Source organism: Gossypium raimondii, chromosome 7, assembly GCF_025698545.1.
Source record: "Gossypium raimondii isolate GPD5lz chromosome 7, ASM2569854v1, whole genome shotgun sequence".
In the NCBI taxonomy this organism is placed as follows: domain Eukaryota; kingdom Viridiplantae; phylum Streptophyta; class Magnoliopsida; order Malvales; family Malvaceae; genus Gossypium; species Gossypium raimondii.
This window is the reverse complement of record NC_068571.1, coordinates 50734068-50762006: the sequence shown is the minus strand read 5'-3', so window position 1 is coordinate 50762006 and position 27939 is coordinate 50734068. Positions and strand designations below refer to the sequence as shown.

Sequence of the window (27939 nt, the reverse complement as noted above, 5' to 3'; positions counted from 1 at the left end):
TATAGATAGTTCTAGACATTGTGTAAATATTTATATGATCAAAACCTATAATAAAATTATTAAAAAATTGAGGAATTGTGAAAGGAAATGATTCACCTCAATACTTAATTTAATAGGTCTCAAATTTATCCATGATAATTATAATTTATTTTTATTTTCTCTTCTTTTGTTTGAAATGCTTATATATACTTTCATCAATTTTGTTTCCATTAGAATTTTGTAAATAATAATGATTAATTTATTTTACATAAAATAATTTAATAATTTTAACGGTCAATAGCTTAATTAAATATAAAATTTTAATTTAATTAAGATTAAGATTAAGATTAAAATTTTATTAATAAAATAATTTAATATTTTCATTTTAATCTCATTATCACATATACAATTTCATAACTATTTTAATTTCACTACTACAATATATAAATTTTTCATTACTATTATTTTTAATCTCACCTTCCCATAAGTTCGCTGGTTTAACCGGTTCAATTAAAAATTATTAAAAATTAAAAATAAATAAAATAAATAAATTCAATTCAACCTGTTCATACTGATTTATGATCTAACTAATTTAAAGTCATTCTTCGAACGATATCTCGATCAGTTTTCAATCTAACCTATCTAATCAAGTTAAAATATCATTGCATATGGTCCATCGTTATTTCATTCTGTGCGCAAGAATAGGTAAGCAAAAACAACATTAGCACTTTACCAATAATCTCTGCAAGAACAAAGGCCATCCTTGAACTGATGAAACCTATTAGCATCTCTCACCACGAAAACAACCTTCACAATCTTCGACAAGCATTTTATGAAATCATGACAATCCCCACAAATTCTCAAGTTCTTGAACACCCTTATCACTCTTGCTTCATCCCACCCTCCATGGCAAAGTGCCAATCCGATTGCCAGCTTCTCACTGTGAACCCTCAAGCTCTCCACCTTCGACTCTTCGTCTATATCCCGCAATGCAAATTTCACCCCATGAACATACCCCATTTCTTCTTTCATCCTTCTCTCCATCTCCTTCAACACTTGATGAATCTTGTCTACCATTGGGTGAGTATCGTCTCCGCCGTAGAAAAAGTGGACCACCTTGTCAATCTCCACCCAACTACGCCCTGCCTCTTTCCTTAACCCCTTTGCTTTTGCCATTTCTCTTACTTGCTCGTACTCCTTCCAGTATCCAGCCTCGGCGTAAATGTTTGAAATCATCACATAGTTGACAGGGTTTTCGCCATCCAATGTCAAAAGATTTTGGCCTACTTCTTTCCCAAGTTGCAAGTTCCCATGCACCCTACATGCACTCAGCAGCGTTTGCCATATCCCTACATTTGGCTTTAATGGCATGTTCTCTATCAGGTCTTTGGCTTCTTTCAAGCGTCCATCTCTACCAAGAAGATCAACCATGCAAGCATAATGCTCTATCCCAGGTTTAACCCATCGATTACGACATAACTGTGAGAAATATTCTTCACCTTCCTTGATGAGTCCTGAATGACTACATGCTGATAGTGTAGCCAAATAAGTCACCCCATCGGGCTCGATATTATTCGACTGCATTTGGTTAAATAAACGAATTGCCTCTTTGCCAATGCCATGTTTCCCATACCCGGTGATCATTACTGTCCAAGAAACCACATTTCTTGCTGGCATTTCGTTGAAAAGTCTTTCGGCCTCATCTAGAAGTCCACACTTCAGATACATATCAACGATTGAATTGGACACAGATATCTCCGAACCAGAAGGAACCTTAACAGCATACGCATGCATTTGCTTGCCTTGCTCCACAAGTGCAAAATCAGCAAATACACCCATCATACTTGATAGAACGAAGCCATCCACTTGCTTGCTGTTGTTTTGAAGCTGCTTAAACAACTCAATGGCTTCTGCCAAATTCCCTTCTTGAGCAAACCCCAGAATTAATGCACTCCAAGATATTACATTCTTCTCTCCAATCTGATTAAACACCCTTCGAGCCTCAGCCAAGTTCCCGCATTTCACATACAAATCAATAAGAGAACCTGCAATGGCTGCTTTTCCAGAACATGGAAATCCACTAGTGATCAAAAAACCATGAATCATTGATCCTTCCCGAATCTTCCCAAGACGACTACATGCTTTCAACACGGTTGTTAATGTATATTCATCAGGTATCTCTCCATTTTCTAGCATTCTATGAAACCAAAGTAAAGCTTTCTCACCCTGGCCTGCAAGTGTATAACCTGCTAGCATTGTGTTCCAACTTATTAGATTCTTAACTGGCAAAACATTAAACATCATTACTGCTTCGTTGATTCTTCCACATTTTGAATACATATCAACTATTGAATTCCCCACCACAGGGACAGTTTCAAAGCCAGTTAATACACACATACCATGAATCTTCATTCCAATCTCAGGAACATTCAAAATCCCACAAGCTTTGAAATTCGTGGAAAAAGTATACTCATTTGGTTTCAAACATGAAAATACCATCTGAAAGAAGAGTGATAATGTTGCTCTGGCATTACCATTTTGTAAATGGCCACACATGAGCGCCGTCCAAGAAACCACGTTTCTCTCAGTCATTCTGTCGAACACAAGAGAAGCAGTGTCCATTACACCACATTTTGAATACATTTCTATAAGATCATTGCTCAACATCAAGTCAAAACCAAATCCCATCCTCAAACTAGCTGCATGAACCTGAACCCCTTGATCAAGCAACGAGTTTTTTGAGCAATATCTTAAGAGATTGGCTAATCTCTGCCTGCCACTCCAAATCGGAAACAACAACCGAATCATTGATTATCTTGCAAAACTGCGTCTCAGTTTAAGACTTTTATTCAGTGAAAAACATATGTAACCATTTAGCATAATTACGAGAGCTATGAGGGAAACCTATGGCCATATTTCGAAGAGTGAATTCTTGGAGACGAAGTGTGGTTTTTGTAATAAAAGCATGTTCTTCGAGTAACTCTTCAGTTTCTGGGTATGTTTCATATGTAGGTAAAAGCAATCCATTTTGCCCCTTTATGAAAAAAAATAAATTTTTTTCTATTGTATATTAACATGATGTACACATTATTAGTATTGTATTCTTTCAACCACATCAATTTTAATAATATAAATGGATGAAATTTTAACATTTTAACCATTTTTAGTAATATGGTGGAATTGCCTCTTATTCATAGTTTGTTAAGACGTAATTGGAAGGTTCTTATTTGTCACATTCCGAGATCACAGAATACAATTGCGACAAATTTCACGGGTATTCAATGGTTTAGTGAACCTCCAAAGTCCGATCAAGATTTAGTTGAGTTGGGCTATGTTAAAGATTGGAGAGATTAATGTAATCTTTAATTTTCACCTGAGGCTGTCTTTATCTAAAAAGAAGAAAACCTCCATGATACACCTTCATTTGCATGGATTTGGGACCTAAGCGAGTAATTTTCATTGCATCAAAGCAATATGTATTACAAGTAAAATTGCATATGAATAGCGAGTTTGGATGAAAATTTTATGACCAATTGGATTTTTATTCCTATTCGTTTATCAATGTTAAATAAACAAAAACATATTTTTGAAACTCGTTGATTAAACACGAACAAAGTATGTTTAGTTCAGATTCATACCATAATTTGCAGTAATGCAATGTAAGAATAATAAAATGCAACCCAATACTTCATTGAAGATAGTTTTGAAATACAGAAGCATAACTTGCAAGTAACCCAAAGAATACCATTCTTGATCCATTCAACTTGAAAAGTTCAGCAGGGGTGCCTAGAAAGATACATCATAATCCCTAACACATCAAAAAACAATCAAAACAAATATATGCTATGTGAAGGAGAGGCCACATATGACAATTATTGCATATACACTACAATCCATGAACACTGCATCAACCACCTTCTTTGCTACCAATCCTACATCCAAAGTCTTGCTTAATTGCTCAGCCCAATTATAGTCATCTGTGGAAGTGGCTTTGTGCTCTTCTCTAATGGTTCTCTGTGAACTTCCATGATCACCGTAAAGAAGCCGCCCCATCACCAATGTTACATTGGTCAACAAAACCAAGTAAAGTGGCCTAAAGTTAAGAATGCTCCCTAAGAACTTGTTTCCTGGAAGAGGAAACCCCAAATGCAACAATACAACTACAGCACCCACAATTACTGAACATAAAAGGCGTGCTTTCTCAGATGCATCAATGGCAGAACTTATTTGTTTAGGGGAGAAGAAGTTATGTTTCCGAGCCGATGTTTCTGAACCCTGTACTGTCCCTGACGTGGAAATTGGTGAACTTCGATCATTTGATGAAACCAGAAATGAATTCGGTTCATCGTCGACATCAGGAGAAACTGCATGCCAAAAAAAACCCAAAAGTAATCAATCACAAGAACATGGAATCCATCAAGAAAACCATTTTTATTAATTTCGTTTCAGACAGTCCTTCAGTATTCTAGTAACTTGATGACATCAATGGAGGACATTTGATGGGGACTTACGAGAAGCAAGTCCAAAGCTTTACCAAATGCAAAATTTAACTACAATTGTAAATCCAAATTTTCATTTGCTAAGATTCAACTAAACCTAGATCCTTAACAGACTCATCCAATTAACAATACATAATAAACGGAAACGACCCTTGAGTTCAAGATACACAAAAACAAGAATCGATGGAGGGGGAAAAAGGGTACCGGCGGGTTGTGTCGAAATATCAGTAGGTGGATCTTGCGGCGGAGGAGGGTTGGCGTGGAGTTGTTCATGAGAGTGAGGAGGAGGAGTAGGCAGGTTTTGGAGCTGACCCGTAATATAAGCCAAACGATCGGATCCTCTGTCGAGGATTTTCCTACGCCGACTTTCTCTGGCGCTGGTTGCCATGTTTGAGACTGAAATCTTTCGTTCCAGAAAAACACGGCTGTTGTCGGTTGAAATTTACTTGAGCAAACCTAAGCGAAAAGACCACAAAATGAAGATTTCCGCTTTGCTTTGCTTTGGAACATTTGGGCCAAACTTTGGGCTTTTGTTTACTGGCTTGTCTCAGTTTGGGCTTCTGTAAGAATGGGCTTAAAAAATTAAAAGCATGATGTCAGAAGTGGGATTTGAACCCACGCCCTCTCACGAGGACCAGAACTTGAGTCTGGCGCCTTAGACCACTCGGCCATCCTGACAAGATGTTAAGTAGGTCATCAGAAATTTTTAAAAGTTTAAGCTAAACTCCAATGAGATATATGCATCTTCATGTACAGTTGTAACTTAAAAGCAGATTAAATCTTATCAATTAATTCTTCATCCATTACCTTTTAGCATATTGGTTATCATTATCCATATGTGTATGATACACTTATGAATTATGTAAATCATATGATTAAATTTGTATTAAATAATGATGAAGGGAAACTTGACCCCTAATAATCTATAATGATGTAATCAAGGCACCCCCACTAGATATAAAAACAAGGGGAAAACAGGGTTTCTGCTTTCTTTTTATATGTATTTTGCATTTCTAGATCATCTTATCCAACAACAGGCTTAGCATATATACATATATGGTGCAATTACAGTAGTTTCCATAGCTAGAAAAGTGTGTCCATTTTATACATAAAATATATAGGGAAAAACCATATTAAATATGTAATTCAAGACGATTATTCGGCTAAGATGATAGACTAAGCTTCTAGATCAAAATATGACTAGGGAGTTCTCAATTTGGGATTGAAAATCACTAGGTAGTTTTCTTTGGGATCCTCCTCCACTTGGGCTTGTGTAGGTGATATTTTGTAGTATGCAATTGCCGGCTTGCTTGCCATTATTAACATATTATTGTCCCTCGTTACTTTTCTTCCTCCGAATATCTCTTTACCAAAACAAAGTAGCTGCTAGTGATCTGATCCAATCAGAGATGCAATGGCAGAAAAAGGGTCGTCAACTGCACCGTTACTTTTTCGGAGACGATCGAGCAGTGAAATGAAGAACAAGTCAGCCTCCGTTTCGAGTAGCCTATTACCGGCATTTGGAACCGTTGTTGATGATGGAGACCTGCACCTCAAGAGAAATGTTATTGCTCCTTATGATCGTAGGTACCGGTGAGTAATTCATTTTCAAATCTAAGGAAAAAAAAAAAACAATTAGGATGATGCTCTTATAATGTTATAGTTAAGGTTAAAAAAGGAGAGGAGGATTTGATGATATTTATATATTATTGGGAAAGGGATGCAGATGGTGGCAAACGTTTTTGGTAGGGCTGGTGATATACTCGGCATGGGCATCTATTTTGGAGTTAACTTTCGATAAGGCAGCAAATGGGGTGCTCTTGTTCATTGATTTGGTCGTTGATTTCTTCTTCGCCATTGATATCATCTTAACTTTCTTCGTTGCTTATTTCGATACTTCAAATTTTGTCCTCGTTGATGATCACTTGAAAATTGCGTTCCGGTATGTACTTTTTTTACTCATTTCTCCATTAATGAATGACCAGACTGTTTTTTTTCTTTAAGTTGGAATATGCTATAAGAACTTTTAGTCTTCATAAATTTAAAATTTATTCTTTATACTTTTACTTTTATGAATTTAATCCTTTTATTTTTAGATTTCAAAATTCAAGTTTAGTTATTAACACTTTTACAATTATTTTGTTAAATTTTAAAATTCATTATAATTAACCGTAAGAGAAGCTAGAAATATTTTTTGTTTTTGAGACGAAATTAAGTTGTATATTTTACTATAGTAACAAAAGCAACCTCACCATTTTAATAGCTTATATTTTTATAATTTTGAAAGATTAAATCAAAATTTTATCATTTTCGGAGGCCAAAGTGTAATTTTACCATTATTAATTTAAAACTTTATAAATTATAAAGAGCTATAAAAGGAAAATTTTCCATTTTAAAGGGATGGGGCTCATGCTAGCCCCTAGCTATACCCTAATTACATCATTTTTTTAAATACATTGCTATCAAGAAAGTTTATTTTTAGTTTTAAAATGTCATATCAACGAATTTAACAAAAAAAATAACAATATATCTGAAATTTGAAATTAGAAAAGTAAAACTAAATTTTGAAAATAAAATATAAGTAAATTTCAAATTTGTGAGGAGTACAAGTACCTATGCACGCGTTTTAAGGTTTATGTACTAATTTAGTTAATTTACTATGGGTTGAAAATGCTATAAAAAATGAAATGTCACAATAATTTTTTTATACATGTCAAAGTGATGGAAAAGAAAAAAAATATCTTTCACTATATGGGCCAGGCCGGGTTGGTGGGCCTGAAAAATTTCACTGGTCCTAGGCTCGGGCCCCCGCCCAAAATATGGGCTTAGAATTTTGCCCAGCCCACTCGAGAAAAATTCATAAGCCGGCCCGGCCCGCCCGGCCCGCCCGTTTTTAAATAAATACCAAAATTTATTTTAAAAATTAAAACAAAATTAAAAAAGTATTTTAAAAATATTTTAAAATTAAAAAAATTAAAAAGTATTTTAAAAATTTAAAATTTAAAAATTTTAAAAAGTATTTTAAAAGTATTTTAAAATTAAAAAAATTAAAAAAAAATAAAAATAATTATTATATTCGGGCAAAGTAGGGCAGTCGAGCAAAAAAAGTGGTGCCCGAGGCCCGGCCCGTTTTTTAATCGGGCCTCATTTTTTACCCAAGCTCATATTTCGGGCCTATATTTTTACCCAAACGGGCCAAACCCTCCCATATTTCGGGCGGGCCGTCGGGCCGGGCCGGGCCGGGCCGCCCGGCCCATGAGCACCTCTACTATCCACCCAGTTTAGCAACTTTTGGGGAAATAATACAAATCTTATTTATTTAACTTTCACTAAATAATAATTATATAGCGTATTAAAAAAAGATGAAATATTACCATGTGTCTTTTAATATTAAAAAAATTAAAATAAATTAAAATCGTTATTTATTCAACCTAATTTGTAGAGTTAAAACTCCATTATATAAAATAATAACCTATAAATATTTTTTCTAAAATCTAAGTTTCCTTAAACGCCATTAAAAATAAATTGATTTTGTATTTTCATTGATGCTTTTATTTACTTTTTAGTAATATTATCAATGAAATTGATATTAATTCATGATTCTAAGTTAACTGCTTGATAATAGATAAATTTTAACTTTAAAATTTTAATCTATCTATGTTGGAATATATACTAATCTTAACGTCGATGATTGAATATAAATAAATAAAGATATTCTAATATTTTTTAAAAATGTAAATTTTCAGATACGTGACAAGATTCTGGTTATTTATGGATGTAGCATCTACAATACCTTTTTCGTTAATAAACAAAATCCTTATCGGTGAATGGCATACCGGCCAGGTCTTTGGCCTCCTCAACTTGCTTCGTCTTTGGCGTCTCCACCGTGTTGGTGAACTTTTCAAAAGGTAAATTATTTCTAGTTTGACAATTTCTTGCATTTGTTTTTTAGCTACTCTCATTTTCAAAAGAGTTTACAAGAACAATACAAACCACAAATAATACATGTTCAATCAAATAGAACTAAAATCAATTCAGTACAAAGCACAACGAGCTAAAAATTAGAATAAATTAAACAAAAATAAGTCTAGATAGGAACTACATATAGTAAAACTTAAACCTGAAATAATCTAAAAAATATATACATGACATTTACACATGATAAGACTCAAACCTGAATGTTGTACATCCATAACTTAACCATCACTAACATACCATAGCCTCGTAGGCTATATAATAGAAATATTAAACATATAATACCTCATACACGATTATGACATGTAAAAATAACACACACGAGAAATAAATACACGGATTATCAGGACAATTTTCTTATCAAATTTGAACTCTTTTTTGATAGGTTAGAAAAGGACATTCGCTTTAGCTACTTCTGGACAAGGCTTCTTAAACTAATATGTGTGAGTATTATTTTCTACTCATGCTTTTTTACTTATACAGTCTCCTATCTCTAACCAAACACTTAGAATTAAGCTTCATTGTTACTCAAATGGCAGGTTACCTTATTTGCAGTGCACTCAGCTGGTTGCTTCTATTACTGGCTCGCTGCACGCCACAAACCATCAGAACATACATGGATTGGAAGATTGATTGGAGATTTTAAGCAAAAAGGTGTCTGGCATGGTTACACCTGTTCCATTTACTGGTCAATCGTCACTCTCACCTCAGTCGGCTATGGAGAGTTTTATTCAATGAATGAAGGAGAGAAGATATTTAACTCTATCTATATGCTATTCAACATGGGCCTCATTGCCTACATAATTGGTAACATAACAAATCTCGTTGTCCAATCTGTGGTCAAAACCTTTGCCATGGTGATTCTCTCTTCTCTATTTTCATTTATAGGCAACAACAATAGCATACAAGACTATCATACTAATGTTGTTTATATTGAAATGATCGTATTTTGAATAAGGTAGCTCTATGATGGTGAAATTTTCATTCCTATATTTCATATTTGTACATTGCAACGCTGCTACTTCTTTACATTTTAATTCAAATATATTGAATAGACCGTAACCGGATCATGTCTTGACAGAGAGATAGCATCAATGAGGTAATGCGTTATGCAATCAAGAACCAACTCCCGGAAGGGATGAGAGAACAAATGTTGGCACACATGCAACTCAAGTTCAATACAGCTGAGTTACAGCAAGAAGAAGTGCTAAAAGACCTGCCCAAGGCAATAAGATCCAGCATTGCCCAACACCTATTCTGGAAAACCGTAGAAAAGACCTACCTATTCCAAGGAGTCTCCGACGACTTTCTTTCTCAATTGGTAACTATATTTCCAATTTTTTATGTGTAGTTACATGGGAGATTCAAATTTCGAACTTCTCATTTAAGCTGCAGTGCAGGTCCCTAGTGCATTATGGAAAAAATAATAAAAATAAAAAATGGTTCACCCTAAACAAAATTACATTCCAACATATCATTGAATTTCCAGTCGTGAAATGATAATCAAAGCTGACCATCTTACTAAAGAATTACTATGTTAGAACAGAACTTTAATAGCTATAAATAGCTTATCAGCCATTAGATTTCTATGGGGATTTCTTCTTGCAGGTATCAGAGATGAAAGCAGAATACTTTCCTCCAAGGATTGAAATTATTTTACAAAATGAGATACCCACAGACTTCTACATTCTGGTATCAGGAGCAGTGGTATAGCATCATTCATTATTAAAAGTTTTTTTCCATTTTATTTAACCTTGGAAGCAAAACCTAAACTCAATGAAACTGCAGGATATGGTCACATACAAGAATGGGACGGAGCAGGTATTATCTTTTTCTAAAAGTATAGTTTAGAATGATCAGAGAACTTAATAACAAATGCACAAGTAGGTGGAACATTTGTAGACTCAGAGCATAATATTCCTACTGACTCCGAAAAAGGGTCTTACGAACTACAACAACAGATTTGAAGAGTATATAAGTTTTATTTTTTGCCCGTAGATTTCCTAAAATTTTGGGAGCTTGGAATGGGGAAAGCTCAAACTGAAACTAGATATGATGGGAGAGTATACTAAAAACACAGTATATATATCAAAGAAATAGTTTAAAAGATAATGTCTCAGACTGCTGATAGGTTCAGAAGTAAACGGCTCCGTTGCAACACGACAATTTGACTCTTCACATTTTATACCTTCAAAAATGCTGCAGTAAGTAAGAAATTATTAATTTAACAAAGGTATACTTAAACCAGGAAATAGAGATTTCCAGTCTGCAAAAAGAACATGAAGATTGCTGCATTGATCAAGAGACCCAGATGAATGTTAGTAACATGAGAGTTATATTATTGGGATTATTAGAGTTAAAAAGCCAAAACACATACAATACCAGTAATTTAAACTAAAACATCTTTCTTTGCAATTGGTCTTATTACTAAAGTTCCAGTCTTTCCTTTTTCAAGTTTTTGTCAAATCTAGAATCTGCAGATATGGCAGGAGAAATTGGAGTAATTTTCAATATTCCCCAACCTTTCACAGTGAGAACTAAAAGGCTCTCTCAAGTTATCCGAATAAGTCATCACCAGTTCAAACAAATGGTGCAATCAGAGAGTGGAGATGGAAAGATAATTATTGCTAACTTCATGGAGGTACGTAAACTTTATCATCTACGGAAATAGGCAATCTATAGACAGTTCTACGCTATAAAGGAAGGAAAGAAAAAAAATAAAGGAATGAAAAGACATTAATTGCAATTAAAAGCATTCCTTTAATGTGAAATCTTCCACATGGATCCTAAAGCTGTTGAAAAAATTTTAGATCAGAGCACATAACAGAGATTTAAATTTGAATAAGCAGTTCCATCAATGGTTTGGAGAAAAATAAACAATGAAAGCTCACCATCAATTCATGGACAATAGAAATCTTCATCCATAAAAGTTTTAATAGTTTAACCAAAAATTTAAGAGCGCTTATTTACTCCATCTCCTCTATTCTCAGTACTTGAGAGGCTTAGAAAAAGACATGCTACAGGAACTACCTTTCCTAACAGAATTGCTGGCAGACCAGAATGTACAGGTATGTTTCCATCCTAAAGTTGAACTAACTAGACTAGAGAAACGTGAGCCAGAATTGTGCTTATCAAACAAAGAACAAAGATCACATTTAAGAAAATCTAGACCATCATTGTGTGATAAGCAGATTAGGTTTATTATGTTTCTTTGCAGCCTACCTCACAAAATGAGGAGAAACAAAACAGAGAAACAATGGATTCCACGTATGGAAATCCTACAGGTAAATAATTGCTTCTTCATTAATCGTATCAAATGGACATAATCACTTTTAAGGGCATTTGGTTCAAATCATCTTAAATTCACAGGGATAATCATACATTTCGACATAATATTCTGACGTTTGGTTTGCAAAGATTACCTTAACCTGGTAACACATCCCCAATAGTACTAAAATTTTGGAATATAAGGGTAATCTAATTTCGAACTCTTCCTTAAATAATGTATGATTTTGAGGTAATCTTTATCCTTTCTATAACAATGACAATTTAGTAAAATCTGCTTTTAAATAATATTACATTACGTTAACCAAACAACAAAACCTTACATTCTATTACCAAACAGCATAATTTAGCATACCTAGTAATGTGCTAAGTAATCTTAACTTACAATAATCTATTACCGAAGGAGATCTAATATTCCATGAACCAAATGCACCCTTAAGCATTTAAGGATTATTGCTGAAACTTACAGTAGCAGCAACAAGTTATTATCATAAAATAAACTATTTTAATAGAAACATTGACTTATTTTCTTTATATCATGTCAACTCTTGACTAGTATCTATTTTTGTTTCGACATGTAACACATTTGAGCATATGAGTCAGTCCTTTTTTTATGGAGGAAAAAGAGTGAATCTATCATCTATCTTGAATGATAGAAACTCTATATCCAAAAATGATGTCTTATAGTGATGATGACATTAGTTTTCTAATGCACGGATTACACAATATTGATGATATGCCTATAGCCTTATACCAACCAATTTGTCAAATAAATCCAAATATAAGTTCTTATAATAAAGTGCATAATATTCTCTAGATAATTGCATATTATTGATTCAACCATCTTGCAGGAACATCAAACACTTCCGATCCTTCACTAAGTGCAGGTACCATCCGGGTGATAATATATGGGTATCATCCATCCAAGAAAACAATGTCTGGTGACAGATTCGGGAAGCTTATATATTTGCCTAACTCAATCGCAGACCTGTTCAATCTAGCAGGTACAGAGAACTACAAGCTTCTCAAAAAGAAAATATTTGTTTTTAACTTCTGCCTAGCAAGCTAAAGACAGAAGGAACGCATAAAACTGCCAACCAACCAACCAAACAACAGAAATATATAACCCAACTAAAACTCGTTCCTAAGTTATGAGATCAGAAAAAATCAACCCTACTCATAGGAGACAATATTTAACGTGATTCAACCTTCTAGTCTACATCCACAACCCAAAAATAGTAAAAAATCACTCCACTAACATAGATTTCATCCCTCCTCTACTCGATAATTTTAAAATCTAAACCTTAATGGCTGTTTATAAGCCTATTACGAACAGCAAGAAATCTCATTCACTAAGATTTCCTGCCTATTGAGAACATCTACTTCATTAATAAACTTAATTGTCAAATAATGTCTAACCAATAGAATTACAATAGAATCCCAATTGAATATTGACAACCAGATTTTGGGTGTCCAAGTGCATGACGGCATGTTGAAAATTTTTATCTTGAGATTTCAAACATGAAGCTTAGCATATTAAACCAGTAGAAGAGACAATTTCATTTTGTATCACAACAATATAGACTTAGAACACTTATTGTATAAGATAATACTTTTAGCCAAATTAATTTCATTAATACATGATTTGGAAAGCTTGTAAACTTACTTGAGAGGAAAACAGCATGTTCATGGCTATGCTAATATACACTTAAAGAAAAAAACAGGTGATAATTGTGTATCAATACAGGATCCTGAATTTCGTTATATCTGGTTAATGCAGAAAAGAAACTTGGAAAGAGAGGGAGCACTATTCTTATGGCAGATGGCTCAGAAGTTGAAGATCTTAGTGCTCTAAGAGAGAATGATCATTTATTCATCGTTTAAATGTTAAAATAATATTTATCAGTTATCAATATGTTGATCTGGTTAAGTGATGATCATTCTAAATGTCTAAGAAGTTATGATGCATGACATTTCTAAAGAAAGAAATATCTGCAATATAGCTGCATATGTATGTGAATGGATATGTGCATATCCACCGTTTGTGGACAGAGGCAATGAAAAATTTACCCATTGTGCTTTAGCTTCAATGATAATGGTAGAGTAGTATTTATTTATTCCCCAATATAAACCCAAAAATTTACCCGTTTGTGGACAGGGCTTACGATTTTCATTCTCTGCTATTCAGCATGTCCAAAACAGTGTATGCAGCTTTCTGAAACTTTTCCTTCTCTTCCTCCAAACTTTTCTTCCTTTCAAGAGCAGATTCTTTGCACTTCTCTACCTCTTCCATTATTCCCAAGGAGTTTTGATCAATTTCGCTGCAGAATTTTATTTAAAAGGTAAACAGAACATAATTTTTAAGAGAAATACGGTGTTTGCAACAATTTAATGATTTATTAAACTTGTCTCCCCTCTTAAAAGAACGTCTATGGAAAGAGCGAGGCAATAAACAAATATTGGATCCCAAAAATAAAGAATGGGCAGTCCTGGAGGACAACATCGCCTGTCTATGTTTAACAAGAGAGAACACTTAAGAGGAAAAAAAACAGCAAGTTATGCATTCTTTATCATCTTTGTGTAATTTTCATAAGAGAGCTTAAGAGAAAAAGAAGAAAGTGGATATGCATGAGTAAAACACTAATCATATCTGTGTGTAATTTTCATAAGAGAGCTTAAGTTTAAATAACGAAAGAAAAATAATTAACAACTATTCCAAGATAAGTTCCACGCCATTAATCACCGGATGAAGTAATTCACTTACTTTATCATCTTAAGCATATTCTCCATTGCCATCTGAACATGTTGTGACAAATCTGCATTAATTAAATTAAAATTACCAACTAATATTGTGAGATAAATAAAGATACGGAAAATAGCACGATCTGAGAAAATAAAATTGTAAAAGCTTTAGAAGGACCTATTCATAAAAGTGAAATTTGTCTGTTTCAACTTATCGTACTCAAAAGTGTACCGAATCCACAAAAATGACGAGGAAAACAGGCGATCTCAAGAAACTAACTATGAATTATGGAATTTAAAACTGATTCAAGCCTAGACCCTCATGTTTCACAGTGTTTCATAGAAAATTTGAATTACGCTGGTAATAATAACAAAATGCATTTGTTACACGTGAAGCTTTAGATCATGCTATCGGTTAAAGGAGAAATCACGTAACAAAAGAGAATACTAAATGTAATTTGAAACGTTAAGCGAAATGAAAGTAATTATTGGAGAAAGGGAGAAAAATAAACAGAGGAAGAGAAATAACCAAAAACGAGAGAAGAGAGGAGAGATTCAGGTTCTTCAGCCACAGGCGGAGGAAGAGAGTGATGATCAACCTGCTGAGGTGGTGAAGTCGCCATTCCTTCTTTTCCAACTTTGAACAGAGCGTTCTTTTTTTACTTTCAGAGCGTTTGTCAATTGATTGGTATGGACTATGGGACTAATATTTCATGCATCCAACTATTTAAATCTAAGCATACTCACTTACTTTCCCTCTAATAAAAAAATTATTTGACCATTTAATTTTTAAGCAAATTTTAATTTAATGTAAATGTATGTCACATTAATAATTAATTATTTTTTAAAATTAAAAAATATATTTTTATATTTTTTAATAATATTAATTAATGTGATTTGATGAATTTAAAAACTAAAAGAAGTGTAATATTAAAATATTAAAATATTTATATTTCAGTAATAAGCAGTTATTTATTAATTTAGTTAATTGAATCTTCATTCGACGGAATTTCATTATCTCTGATTCCACCTTCTCCTATAATAGTCATTCCCTCCTGATCTAAAGAATAGCATTACAGAGCTTCCACTGAATTAAAAAAAAAACATAAACTCTCATTATTTCCCTTTACCACTCTCCCTAAGCAAACACCTCAAGCACCACACCCTAGCCTTGTCTCCTCGTTCCCGTTCAGCTATTCTCATCCCACGACCATCATCGACAAAGATCTCGACATTGTAAAAAGCTTCCCCAAAGTTGAGACAAGTAAAGTTATTGTTCTCCTCAATCTCACTTTCATCTCATTGCTTCTCTACTTGTGTATTTCGCTAGTAGGGAGCTGTTTCATTTGCATTTTTAAAATCGATTCTTCAATTGTGATTTACCTGGTAAACATTTTTTCATTTATTGATGATCTGACTGCTTGGGAATATACTATGTTGTGAATGATAATGCGAGTATAGGGTCTCATATATCGAGTTTTCTAACTTGTTGAGCGGATATTTTCCAAGAGAGTTTGTTGGTTTCTATTTAAGGTCTTATTACATGTAAGGTTCCTTGTAACGTATTTGCCTACAATGGTCAATAGCTTTTTATGTTCTTTTCACTGACAGGAACTTGTTGAAATTCGAGTCGTTCTTCTCTTTTTCTGGTGTTTTAGGTGGAAAATTAATAGCACAAAGATTTGATGGGTCCTTAGTCAGTGATTTATAGTATCTTTAATTGCATTGTGTAGGTTTCAGGTCGAAGTGGAATAGACTGTGAAGGGCTTGAAACTAATTAAATGTATCAAAATTTTAAATATAAATAAAATACATTACATTAAATCTATATTATTCGTTTTTACTTTTACATGAGATCCTTTTATTACACATGTTTAGCAACATAAAAACAATTTGTAAATTAATGAAAGTATGTCAAAAATATACAACATAACAAGTTCATTAATTCTTTTGTTGTACTTCAACATCTGTCTTTAGTAGAAATATTTGAGACAAGATAAAGACATGTATTTTCCATTTTTTTAAATTATTCTTTAAGTAGCATATAGATTATGGCATATCAACTAACTTTTTGTTAATGTATGAATATTATGTTTGGACATAAAATATAATTCTCAAGCTATTTATTACTTCTAATCTTTTGTTCTTTTGTTTAGAGGATAATTAAATTATCTATTTCGCTAACGATATTTTAGTATATCTATCTAAAAATTTATAATTAAATTATTTATATTATTATTGTTAAATTATATTTAATAATAATTTTATTAAAATATGATTAAATTTCTTATTAAATTATATTTAGTAATAATCCTATTAAAATTTAATAACAATAATCATTTATCTAAAATATTCTGCTATTAAAATTAAATTATCTATTTAATAATCTTTTTGTCTTATGCTATTACAACTCAATTCCATTCAACCAAACACAAAATACTATTATAGTTTTATTTCATTCCATTCAATTAAACAATTGAATTATTGATTATAACTTTATTTCATTACAAATTCTATTCTATTACAGTTGAACTAAACGTGGTATAAATATTTTAACCCCCTTCCCTTAAATCGTAACAAAAAACTATAAAAGTTATTAGAGGCATTGATGTGTGTGAAACTTTTAAGGTAAACTTCATTGTCATCCAAATATTGGAGTGTTTCTATTTTAGTCACCCAAAATAAATAAAATCATTAACAGGATGCAGATATGATATTTTTATTTGCATAATAACAAATTTTAACTCTTAAACTTTAGACTTTCTTAATTTATACCGATTCTAAAAATTAAAAAATGAAAATACATAAATTTATTAAAATCCTCAAAAACATAAAAATTATTAAAATTATTAAAATTTAAAATATATATATATAGAAAATATAAAGAAATATACAAAATTTAGTAATGCGAGACTAAAATACTCCTGCAACGATGAAATCTCAAATATCCAAGGGCTTATCAAGCGAGTGAAGGACATACATTCAAAAACATCCTAATTCAATTACCAAAAGTATGTATTTTCACAAAGCAACAATTTATTTTGTGAGTATTTTTATTTTTACATATTATTTTTAAAAATTATCCACATGATGAGATTTGAACTCGTAACATCAATTTTATTATTTCAATTTTACCATTTTAATTAAAATCATATTCGTTTTATCATTTTTTTATGAATTTGTTACATAAATACCTAGAATTACACCATTGGTCACTCAACTATGTATAAATTAAACTTTTGTTTTGATTACCTAACCTCAAAAGGTTACAATTAAGTCAGCCAATTTTTTATCACCCAACCATTAATGGCTAACAGAGGGATAAGTGGCTAATTTTTAATTGTTATAATAGTAAATTTAACCCTCAATATTTACAAATTATCTAAATTTAACTATAATTCTTAAAAATGTTAATCCTCAACACTTACATATTTATGTCAATGTAATCCTATTATTAGAAAAAGTATAAAATACATAAAAGTTCTAAATATACAAGACAAATTATATTAAATTAAAACCTTCATTTAATTTTTTTTATCAGACACTAATGTTTTCCTTCAATTTTCTTTTCTTAATTTTGAATGATCTTTAAAGATTAAATCAACCATCTCAATACCTAGTTTGAGACGGCCATACTTCCATTGAAGCTCAGAATTCCAAGCTGCTTCGGCTGATGGGATGTAAACGCTCTATCTCATGAACCCCAACTACGTTCCCTAATCTTGACACGCACCAACCATCTGCTGCTGCCATTAACATGTTCTTTAACCTCAAGAAGCTTACCCCAAGCACCACCACCTGACCATCAGTGCTTCCTTGGTCTCCCTATCCCAACATCATCTACCTCCTTCAGACCAGTCAATTCCGACCATCACCCGTTCAATGGTGTCACCATAACAAGATTGACTGAACAAAACGAAAACTTGAGAATAATTGAATAACCAACCTCTTAGTTTAGTTTATTTAAAAAAAATTTTTTTGCTAGACTGAAAAAAAAAAAGCCAATACAAAACAAATTTATATGTAAATCTTAAACCCTGCAAATACATATAAAAGCAAAGCTAAACTCATTGGTCGCTCTCTCATTGTTAAATAAAATGATTGTCCAGCAATCATCTGTTCCAAGATTTCAAGAGAATCAAGTGGTCTGACTCTTCTACTTCCTGGAAAGTTCTTGGCTACGCTTAGCAGCTGCCACAACTGCATTCATCAATGTTCCCCGGAAACCATTCTTCTCTAACTCATGAATGCCGGCAATTGTAGTCCCACCAGGTGATGTAACATCGTCTTTCAGCTGACCAGGGTGCTTCCCAGATTGAACAGCCATAGCAGCTGCTCCCAAAACCTGCAAAAGAATGAACCTAATTATCATCTTAACAAATAAATAGAGGCAAAGAGCTAGAAACTAAGAGATCCCTTGAGAAAGATGCCATCAAGTCATCAACTAGTAATTGCTGGTATTAAAATCACTGATTAAAACGCAATCCTCTACTCAAGAACCAAGCGCTCTGCAATCAAGGTAAAGCAATTTATTATGGGAGAATTTAAGGGTAATGAGAGAATCGAATAATTAAGTCAACTTTGCTTATGGGAGTAGCTTCTACTTTTTCCCCTTGTTTTTCTTTCTCCTTTATGAACCCACAACTTCCAAGTGCTCCACAATCAAAGTAAGGAACTTTTTACAACCACGTGATCAAGCACGTCCATCATAATACCCATTAAAAATGGATTTCTGGTAAGCTTACACAATGAATGTATCTTCCAAAGTTGTCAGAACCAGACTTGACTGACTGGTTTAATCGATCGAACCAAAAGTGGTGGTCCGACTGGTGGTACACAACCAGAAATGGATAAACCACTGTAAACTGGTAAAAAAAAAAAACAGAAACCAGGACAAGTAACCGATGGTTAAACGGTTATGATTTTTTATATTGTTATCTTTTATGATTTTTTTATTTAATTATTTTTGAACTGGAAACTGATTGTCTGACCAGTCCCACCAATTTGGTTCTTACCACATTGATCAGCAAATTTATGTATAAACCAAAGGGCAAATTCTCATCTTTAGCCTTACATGGAAATTCAAGGTAAAATTGTGCCAAGAGTTGTGGAGAGGTCAAGGATCTTTCTAAGAATATTAACGAATCACTAAAATGCATGATTTATTTGTAGTAAACATAACATGATGCATAATGTACAACTGACTTACAGTTTGAGAAGCAAGTCCCAATGCTAGTTCTCGCGGAAGACCAGCAGTCACTCCCCCATCAGCCAAAGCTTCAATTGCTAAATATATATAAGCGGGACCACTGCCACTGAATATTTTCAGGGAACATATATCTTGTTAATCTAACTTTTGTTGGATAATCAAAGACAAAACATGATAATTCATTTTCAACCTTATTCAATGAATGAGGTAACTCTTAAGAGAAAGAATTCAACCCAACCAATCAGCCTCACCAACCGCTGCAAAATGCAGGGACTATTGAGGCATACTATAGGTAATCAGTCTGTTTATTCTGCTATTAAAACAACCGAATACCTAAGGCCAGTGACAGCATCAAACAGTTTCTCATCAGCTTTCCATGTCTTGCCAACTGCTCCAAATAATTTACCAACTAATTCCCCATCCTGTTCTGTTGCAGCTCCTCCCAAGCTCATAACTGTACATTATGGAAAAAGATCAGACATTTGTATTGCCATGCATTGCTATATAATAAAAGATTGCAAAACAAACTTGTGAGACAAGAAGAATCATATTTTAAAAAAACATACAAAAAAAAGATGATGATTTCTCTTATGGCTCATTTTTTAATTTGTATTATTACATATTAATACTTGGTCAAATTATATAGAAGAATAAGAAATGACAAACTTATGGATCTCTACTGCTACCATTTGTACCCAACATGACATAGAATCCATAGACTGAAGAAGAAGAGGAAGATCCCAGTTACCAGACCACAATCCTCTAGAATCTAATGACACCCTTTAATTGCTGGTCTTCTACAACAAGCTAACATGAAAACGCCAAAAGTAACCATCTCCAGGAGTATGAGGCAAGACCACAGGTATTCTAGCCCCATATTGTAGACGAACCTAAAGCAAACAACTGCTATGACCTCTATAGTAGATAGTATATCTGACCTTTTACTTCACATATCGACTCCAACAATATTTCTGACCACATTGATCTACACAAATATACTTTGCTATTCCAGAAAAACTCAAAATAAAACAAATGATGATGGTACTCCCACAACAACTTAATGAAAAGCTCTCAACACTGGGAAATCCTTTCAACTAACACCATATTACTCTACAGAAATAATCGTGCTGAATTGCCATGTTACGTGCATAGCTTCTACAGTAACTTATAGAGAGAAATTTTGGCTTGAATCTGACAATCTGAAGACAAGGGTGACACATCAATAAGATCAAAATCTTTCAAGTAGATATAGTTTCCATAAACGGTCCATTATTTGAAAAAAAAAAAAAAGGCAGCAACTCATAGTTTAGAACACAACAAAATGCTACATTGGACATGATAACTTCAAAAATTGCTTTGCTCATAAGCATTTAATGGGAAAAAAAAAAGTTATACCTGAAGCTCCCATACCAACAGCAGATGGAGTGTTAGGCATCACCCGGATAAATCGGCCATGGCCAGCCCACTCCTGAACAAAATAAAATTATGATTTTATTGATATCTGACATCACAATGGCACATGAAGACAGTGAGTGAGGACTATTTTGCATAGAAAAGAAAAAACAAGACTGGTTTAAAAGAATTCACTGGTGCTTCATCTGAAAACATGAATTTCAGACTGAAAATTTGGAATTTGTTTATATACAAAATGTCAGAATGAATGTACACATCACATGTAAATTACAAGAGATTAAAACTACCAATGCATTTGAGAAAGCATGAAGGGTAGCTAAATTTCATTTGTCATCCAAGTATTTCTGATTCACTACTACATCAAAATCATGATTTAAGTGTAATAATGAATATAATAAGATGTTTTAATGAGTTCTATAGCATAAATGTATGCATTTGAGCACAAACCTTTTATTCATATTTAAGTTAGCAAAACCCTAGGATTTAATTTGGTCACAGATATCAATAGAAAACTTTCTAGTTGAGTCCCCTAGAATGCACCAGAAAAATATTACGGTTTTTATTGCTTCCTTTTATAATGTTCCTTCTCTTCATATTTCTTTGCGCAAACACTCTACATACCTTTTAGTGACAACCAGCCCATTCATTTTAGAACTTATCCCTAAATCTTAAACTAATACCCTCAACTAAAACCAATAATTTAAATCCATACTCCAGTACTGATAATCATGAAACCAAATGCTTTTAACTGACCAAGATCTCTGGTAACAGGTAACTTTATACATTGTCAATGGTTTAAAACTTGCATTCTATGAGCAAGGATCCAACCAAACTGGTAAGTAGGAACTTCTAATCCAGCTTAATGAAATCACTTACAAAAATCATCTGCATTTACCAGTGCACAAAGAACCAAAAGCCAGAACATCTTTATGTCCTTTTGTTTTCTGTATTCTTACTATTAAGTTCTATTAAGAACTGCAAGTGTTAGTGAATAATACTCAAGCAAAAACTAAGATGAATATATTAATAACTATGAACCACCAAACTTATCACATTAGGAACGAGAAAAAGCTAAATATTTGTCTGTGTTTGTTTGCACACTTCAAAATTAAATCTATTCATTTCTAAACCAACAAACAAAACTTAAGAATTTTCCTGTATCACATCGTCAAGAAAGGTTATCCACCAAAAGCTCAGATTTTTAAGTTGATGCAACCCACTTCTTGAAGGAGCTTAATATCTTAGAGGGAAGTTAGCCTAATACTTTTATAAATCTTAATGTTCTAGAAAGAACTCGCACACTAAAAGGTATTTTATTAACAGTAGAGCTAGAAGAGTCTATTATATTTTTCTCGTGCATTCTATTATACGAATGAAACCTTGAAAATACAAGTTCTACTTAAAATCAGATATTTTCCCGTAAAGAATTAACCTAATCTCTTCACAGTTTTATTCAAAAAATAATAATCTCTTCACAGTTTAAATTAACATTAAGAGTAGAAAAGATAAAAGAACTCAAAAGACAATAACACTCCAAATTGGCATTATGCTACTTAGAAGGTTCAATACTCTCACAATGGCACTATAAAGGGAAGTTGTATCTCTCTTTTATCTTCTTTTTTTTCACCAAAGCTCATAAAACTGAAATGCTGATGTCAAGATTTCATGAAGTCATGAAAAACTATGTCTGGAATGAAAGGGGATTCTTTTAAATCATATTATGCTACTCTTCAGTGAATAGCATGATAATGCATAATTTATACTAGCACCATGTGGTTTAGGCTTTTGTAAAGGCAAAGAGCTCAAAAGGACATACTTCCAGATCCTGCAGTTTTACTCCTGCAGCAATTGAAACCAAGAGCTTTTTCTTTGAAAGTAACGGCCTCAGCTGCAAGACCACATTTTTAACTGCAAACCACCAAGGAAGAGGTTTAGACTAAAAACAGAAGGTTGGAAATCATCCTGAAGATGTTCTGCGCGCATACTTTTTGTTTTCTGTTTCTCTTGGTGATATCTCTCTTCATTTAAGTTCGATATCATGATCAAATTAATAAATGCAAACTTGCAAAACCATAGTGCTCAATGTGTGATGTCTTTACAAGAAATTATGCAGTCCATGTATAAACATATTTGAGATAAAAACAAAACAAACCAGATCATGTTTTACTGCAGTTGTTAAACTACAATACTATATTGTATTTTCTATAATTAAGGTAAAATAACAGAGACTTTAGAGCCTCATTCACAGTTCATATTCTAAACATTTAAAAAAATTCATTGTAAATCTCCTAACATAATTTTCAAGCTTCTCTAAAGGAGAAAAGATGTATCACAGCTGGTATATGTTTGGTAGGTTAAAAGGTGGAAGAACGAATAAATAGTGAAAAAGTAGAAAGTTTCCTTTTAGTAGGAAAGAAAAGTGAGAAGGAAAAGAAAAGTAGAAATGTTAATCAATTTCCACTCTTGCTCACAAAAAAAAAATACTACAAACTAGAAAGAAAACTAGAGAGAAAATGGTAGAGGTGTGAATCAAGCATTACATAGTTACAAGAATATCCATCCTATTTAGATCATAAATTTTACATCTTAACTAGCAAAATATATAATGGTAAAATTGCATTACTTTTATATTCTTTCCTTTCGTTTTTCAACTCTACTAGAGGGAAGGAAATACCTTCTTTCCTACCAAACACATCTACGGAAAATTAATATGCTTTCTATCTTTACATGTTTCTCCCCTAAAAGAATTTCATCTTTACACATTTCTAACCACTCTGCCAAGGGAAGTCGAAGTTTCTAGCATTTCATTATAATAATTGAGAAAAAAAAGTACCTGCTGCAAGAATGGTATCACCAACTCTAGAACTTCAAAAACAAAAAGGGAAGCGCACAGAGGCAATGAAAGAGGAAGCATGAGAAAAAGGTACCTACTGCAAGAATGGTATTGCCAGCTCTAGAACTTCAAAAACAAAAAGGGAAGCACGCAGAGGCAATGAAAGAGGAAGCACTCAGGCTAATAGCATTACCTACTTGGGGTTTCACAGAAAAAATTATCACATCACTAGCATCCACAACCTGCTTCCATATATCCATAACTTGGATCAGAAACAAAATAAAAGTAAGAACACCATATTATTAAAACTAAACAGCATAACAATCTTAAAGGATGATTATTTCTATTCTCTTTTTTTCTTTAATTAAGTCTTCAGTGACATCTTTTCACTTCCTTCCAATTCCACATACAAACAAAACTAACAGAACACATGTTGTTTTTGCTATTTGTTTTCCACTTTGTAAAGAACAAAAATATGTATATGCAAATGGTGAAAAGCAAAATAAAAGTAAGTCAAATAGTCAAAACCAACTTGGTTCTTTGTTTGTTTTTTTACCCCTTATATATATATATCAATGTTGTTAAGGGCGCCAGGTGCACTCGAAGCGCTAGGACCTTTATATAGCCTGAGGCACAAAAAAAGCACTCACCTGTCTGAGGCGCAAGCATATAAATATAAATATATATGTAAAATGTATATAAAAGCATATGTAACTAATACATATAATCAATAAGTATTAATTAATTAGTAAAAGAAAGATAAATTTTAATATAGTTCAATTTCTAAATTCAAAACATTGTTCAATAGTTCTAAGTGTAATAATTTTCTTAATGTATTGTAAAATAAAACACCATAAGAACGAAATTAAATATCATCACCAGAAACTAGCTCTAAATTTCGTTCATCTTCTCTTGAAAAGTTTTAACTTTTAAGAGTTAACTATGCTTTTATATAATAAAATTAGATCAATAATTAATTAAAAAAGTCATCTATTATATTTTATTATGTTTTTCTTTTAAAAGTCAAAATAAATAAATAAAAATAAACAGGAGAATGGAACGCCTCTTTAGTGAGGCGGGCTTTTTTGCGCCTGGCTTTGCAACAAAGGCGCCCGAAAGTCTGATTGATGTCACCTCGCCTTGAGGTGGCTGAGGCGGTAACGGCCATTCGCGCTGCGCCTTAGCGCCTAGGTGCATCTAGGTGCTCACCTTGACATCACTGATATATATAGAGCTATTTATTTATTCTTATAAAAAATCTTTAAAAGTATTAAACATAAATATCTATATAAACATAATTGTCCAATAACCAAAGTAAAAAAGAACTAACTAAATTTCTTTGCACCTGGGAGTAAATATCTTATCTTTAATAATTCAACATAATAAAAACGGTACTAAATGTAACAAGAACAAGGGGGAAAGAAAGCACCATACGTCGGTGTTGTGACTATAAACAGAGATGCCGAGTGACTGGAAGGGAGTACCACGACTGGGATTTGAGTGGATTGCTGTAGAAATGCGTTGGGGAGGCAAAACACCAGATTGTACCACTCCTCTGGCAATGCTCTCTGCCATTTTCCCTGCTCCAATGAACCCCAGCTTGAAGTTTTCACTCTGTATAGGCACTGCCTCCATGTCGTTGCTTGGATTTTATGTCTGGGGAAAAATTAAAATCAAATTAACATTACAGAAACACAAAATTAAAAAGGTTTTACACATTTCTGTCATCCAATGATGTTTTCCAAATATTTGAAAAAATCTAGAGGAAATAAAGCTAGTTAAGTAAGACCCGTACAATAAAAAAACAAAAGCAGTGAGTTGACTGGGTATTCAATCTTAACCTTAATCTGAAAGAAGAAAAACAGTTAAAAAGAAGAAGAGAACAAGTGCACTCCACGATCCCCAAATCAGTCTGAGATTTTGAGCATCGAAGGATATTGGAAACTGAATGAAGGATGGAAGTTGGCAATTAAATGAGAAGCGGAAAATCAAAACTACCGACGGCTTGAAACCCAAAAACAAAAGACCGCTTCTTTGGAAATTCTAGCCTTAGCCCTAGAGGTACTCCTGGGCTAGGTCGGGCCTAATTCGAGCCCATAGACAACTTATAAAGCCAAGATCAATTGGTCTCGGAAGGAGTCTAATAATTTCACTTGTGCCAAGGTAAACGAAGCCTTATCAGTAGCACGAGATTCATTCTCCTTGGACAATTCAGCCTTCAAATCCTTCAGGTTATTGTTCTTCTCCTCCGCCTACTTATCTTTCTCTCCCAATTGACCCTTTAAAGTCTGCACTTCCTCATGTAACCTTTTTATTTGCCCCTCAAAATTAGTTGCTTTTTGCTGGCTTCAAATGTAGCTTTCTTATTCTCTTCCTTGAAAGTTTAGCCTCATCTTTTGCCTTGTTCCGAGCTATTTAAAAAGTTGTTATTTCTCAGGCCACTTGGTCACATGCTAACTTCAAAGTCAACACGGGCGCCATAGAATCTGCATAAACAAACACCATCAAGAAGGAAAACAAAAAGCTATCATGGATGGGAGGACAACAATGAGCATCGAGGGAGAAACTCTTCCGACGAAAGAAGAACCTATCATGGCTGCAATAGGTTGAATTGAAGAAGCAATCGTAATGGAAGGATTTGAGTTGTTAGCAGCAACAACAGTAAAAGGGGTGGAGATGTGGTAAAAAGTACCACTAGGAGGATTGACCTCAGTGGTCAAATCTTTGGCACTAGAAGTGGCACCCTCTCGATGTTGTTCCCCACCTGTTGAGAGTTCGGAAGGGGTTGCCTTCCTCTTTTTGTTTACTCGTTTCCTCGAGGCAAGAAGAGAGATAGACACCTCTTTCAATAGCTATTTTACTATGGCGTTTGCTTTCTCCATGATATCTTCACCTTCCATGGTTGATCCTACACGGACAGGTCAGAAACACATTAGTAACGTAAAAAAAAAACCATAAAACAATATTGTATCTTACAACATTTCCTTTTCCCCGAGCCAAGGGGAGAAATAATGAAATTTGTATCCTTCATGAATTGTTCGGTCCAATCTCGGATCATTCCGTAAGGACCTCCAATTGGAGGTATGAGAGGCAAGGGATTAACCACTGTACTCCTTAATACAGGCCACTTTCGATCAGAATAAGCTCCTATATTCACTAAATGGTTCCAAGGTTACAGAGTCCTCCCCATTAACATTAGGCTATATGCGAGACACAAGCAAAGGGGCATGACTCAGCTAGAGGTTTCCAGTGCCTTGCGAAGTTAAACCTTTTTGCAAGATCTACCTCTGTATACTCGTAACCCCTATCCAAAAGATAGAATTTAACATCTTCATGTCAGGGGATAACAAGCAGACCCTCTCTGTAATAGCCCATTTGTAGTGAAACCAGAACAGTGGTTTCGGGATCACAAATTTGAGTCCGTAAGAAAAATTATTTTAATATTATTACATGGTCTGCATTATAATAGGAATGTCGTATAAAAATTTTGTTAAAGAAAATTTTATTGATTACATGTCTAATTTGATAAAAGACCAAATTGTATAAAATACAAAAGTTGAGTTCTAGTAGCTATAAGTATCAAATAGCTATGAAATTCAAAATTTAATTTGAAATAGACCATTAAGAGGAGATAGTAGATAAGTTTGATGATTCATCCATGAAAATTAGAAGAAAAAAGGATAAAATTGAAAAGATAAAAAATAAAAGATGATAAATAATAAAATAAAGAAAATTTTATCATCATCTTTCCCAAATAAATATGGAAACCCTAGCCATAAAGAATTGAAGAAAGAGAAAACTTATTTGGTCTAATTAGGTGAGTATTCAAGTCCCGCTTTTAGTAACTTTTATATTTTCGAGATCGTAATAGCTTAATCTAGCTATCTCGGGATTAATTTGTAAAGTTATCAAAGTATTAAAGTTTTTTCATGGATGAATATACGTGAATTATAAAATTTATGGTAGAAAATAAAAGGTTTTGATAGATAAACAACTTTTGTAAA

The 27939-nt window shown here is 33.2% G+C and overlaps 5 protein-coding genes and 1 non-coding gene across 7 annotated transcripts; 1 reads left to right on the top strand and 5 right to left on the bottom strand.

Moving 5' to 3' along the window:
* Nucleotides 1-528: 528 nt before the first annotated feature.
* LOC105764652 (putative pentatricopeptide repeat-containing protein At3g15130) lies at nt 529-3000 on the bottom strand. The gene has a single exon (XM_012583343.2). The coding sequence runs from the start codon at nt 2785-2787 to the stop codon at nt 709-711; it is 2079 nt and encodes a 692-aa protein (XP_012438797.1). The 5' UTR covers nt 2788-3000; the 3' UTR covers nt 529-708.
* Nucleotides 3001-3645: 645 nt separating this feature from the next.
* Nucleotides 3646-4948, bottom strand: LOC105764835 (uncharacterized). Its single transcript, XM_012583644.2, has 2 exons — nt 4683-4948; nt 3646-4343 (listed from the first exon to the last, which is right to left on the bottom strand). Exons 1-2 carry the CDS (start codon nt 4864-4866, stop codon nt 3823-3825), a joined length of 705 nt encoding a protein of 234 aa, XP_012439098.1. The 5' UTR covers nt 4867-4948; the 3' UTR covers nt 3646-3822.
* Nucleotides 4949-5072: 124 nt separating this feature from the next.
* On the bottom strand, nt 5073-5156 carry TRNAL-CAA (transfer RNA leucine (anticodon CAA)). The gene has a single exon. It is a non-coding gene; the product is annotated as a tRNA-Leu (tRNA).
* A 736-nt stretch (nt 5157-5892) lies between these two features.
* On the top strand, nt 5893-13622 carry LOC105765170 (potassium channel KAT3). Its single transcript, XM_012584167.2, has 13 exons — nt 5893-6071; nt 6205-6420; nt 8225-8386; nt 8839-8896; nt 8993-9310; nt 9535-9774; nt 10062-10160; nt 10242-10274; nt 10909-11094; nt 11444-11521; nt 11671-11737; nt 12590-12742; nt 13519-13622. The coding sequence occupies exons 1-13, from the start codon at nt 5893-5895 to the stop codon at nt 13620-13622; spliced, it is 1893 nt and encodes a 630-aa protein (XP_012439621.1).
* Nucleotides 13623-13876: 254 nt separating this feature from the next.
* On the bottom strand, nt 13877-15149 carry LOC105764912 (uncharacterized). The gene is made up of 3 exons (XM_012583905.2): nt 15010-15149; nt 14503-14554; nt 13877-14059 (listed from the first exon to the last, which is right to left on the bottom strand). Exons 1-3 carry the CDS (start codon nt 15101-15103, stop codon nt 13909-13911), a joined length of 297 nt encoding a protein of 98 aa, XP_012439359.1. The 5' UTR covers nt 15104-15149; the 3' UTR covers nt 13877-13908.
* A 3264-nt stretch (nt 15150-18413) lies between these two features.
* LOC105765246 (pyrroline-5-carboxylate reductase) lies at nt 18414-25944 on the bottom strand. Of its 2 annotated transcripts, none has more exons than XM_012584509.2 (8): nt 25777-25944; nt 25370-25591; nt 24129-24177; nt 22919-23010; nt 21085-21157; nt 20023-20143; nt 19690-19795; nt 18414-18825 (listed from the first exon to the last, which is right to left on the bottom strand). In XM_012584509.2, exons 2-8 carry the CDS (start codon nt 25568-25570, stop codon nt 18637-18639), a joined length of 831 nt encoding a protein of 276 aa, XP_012439963.1. In that variant the 5' UTR covers nt 25571-25591; nt 25777-25944; the 3' UTR covers nt 18414-18636. The 2 variants fall into 2 exon arrangements, with proteins under 2 accessions (XP_012439963.1, XP_052489446.1); XM_052633486.1 differs by having other exon boundaries at nt 25731-25942.
* Between the last annotated feature and the right edge of the window lie 1995 nt (nt 25945-27939).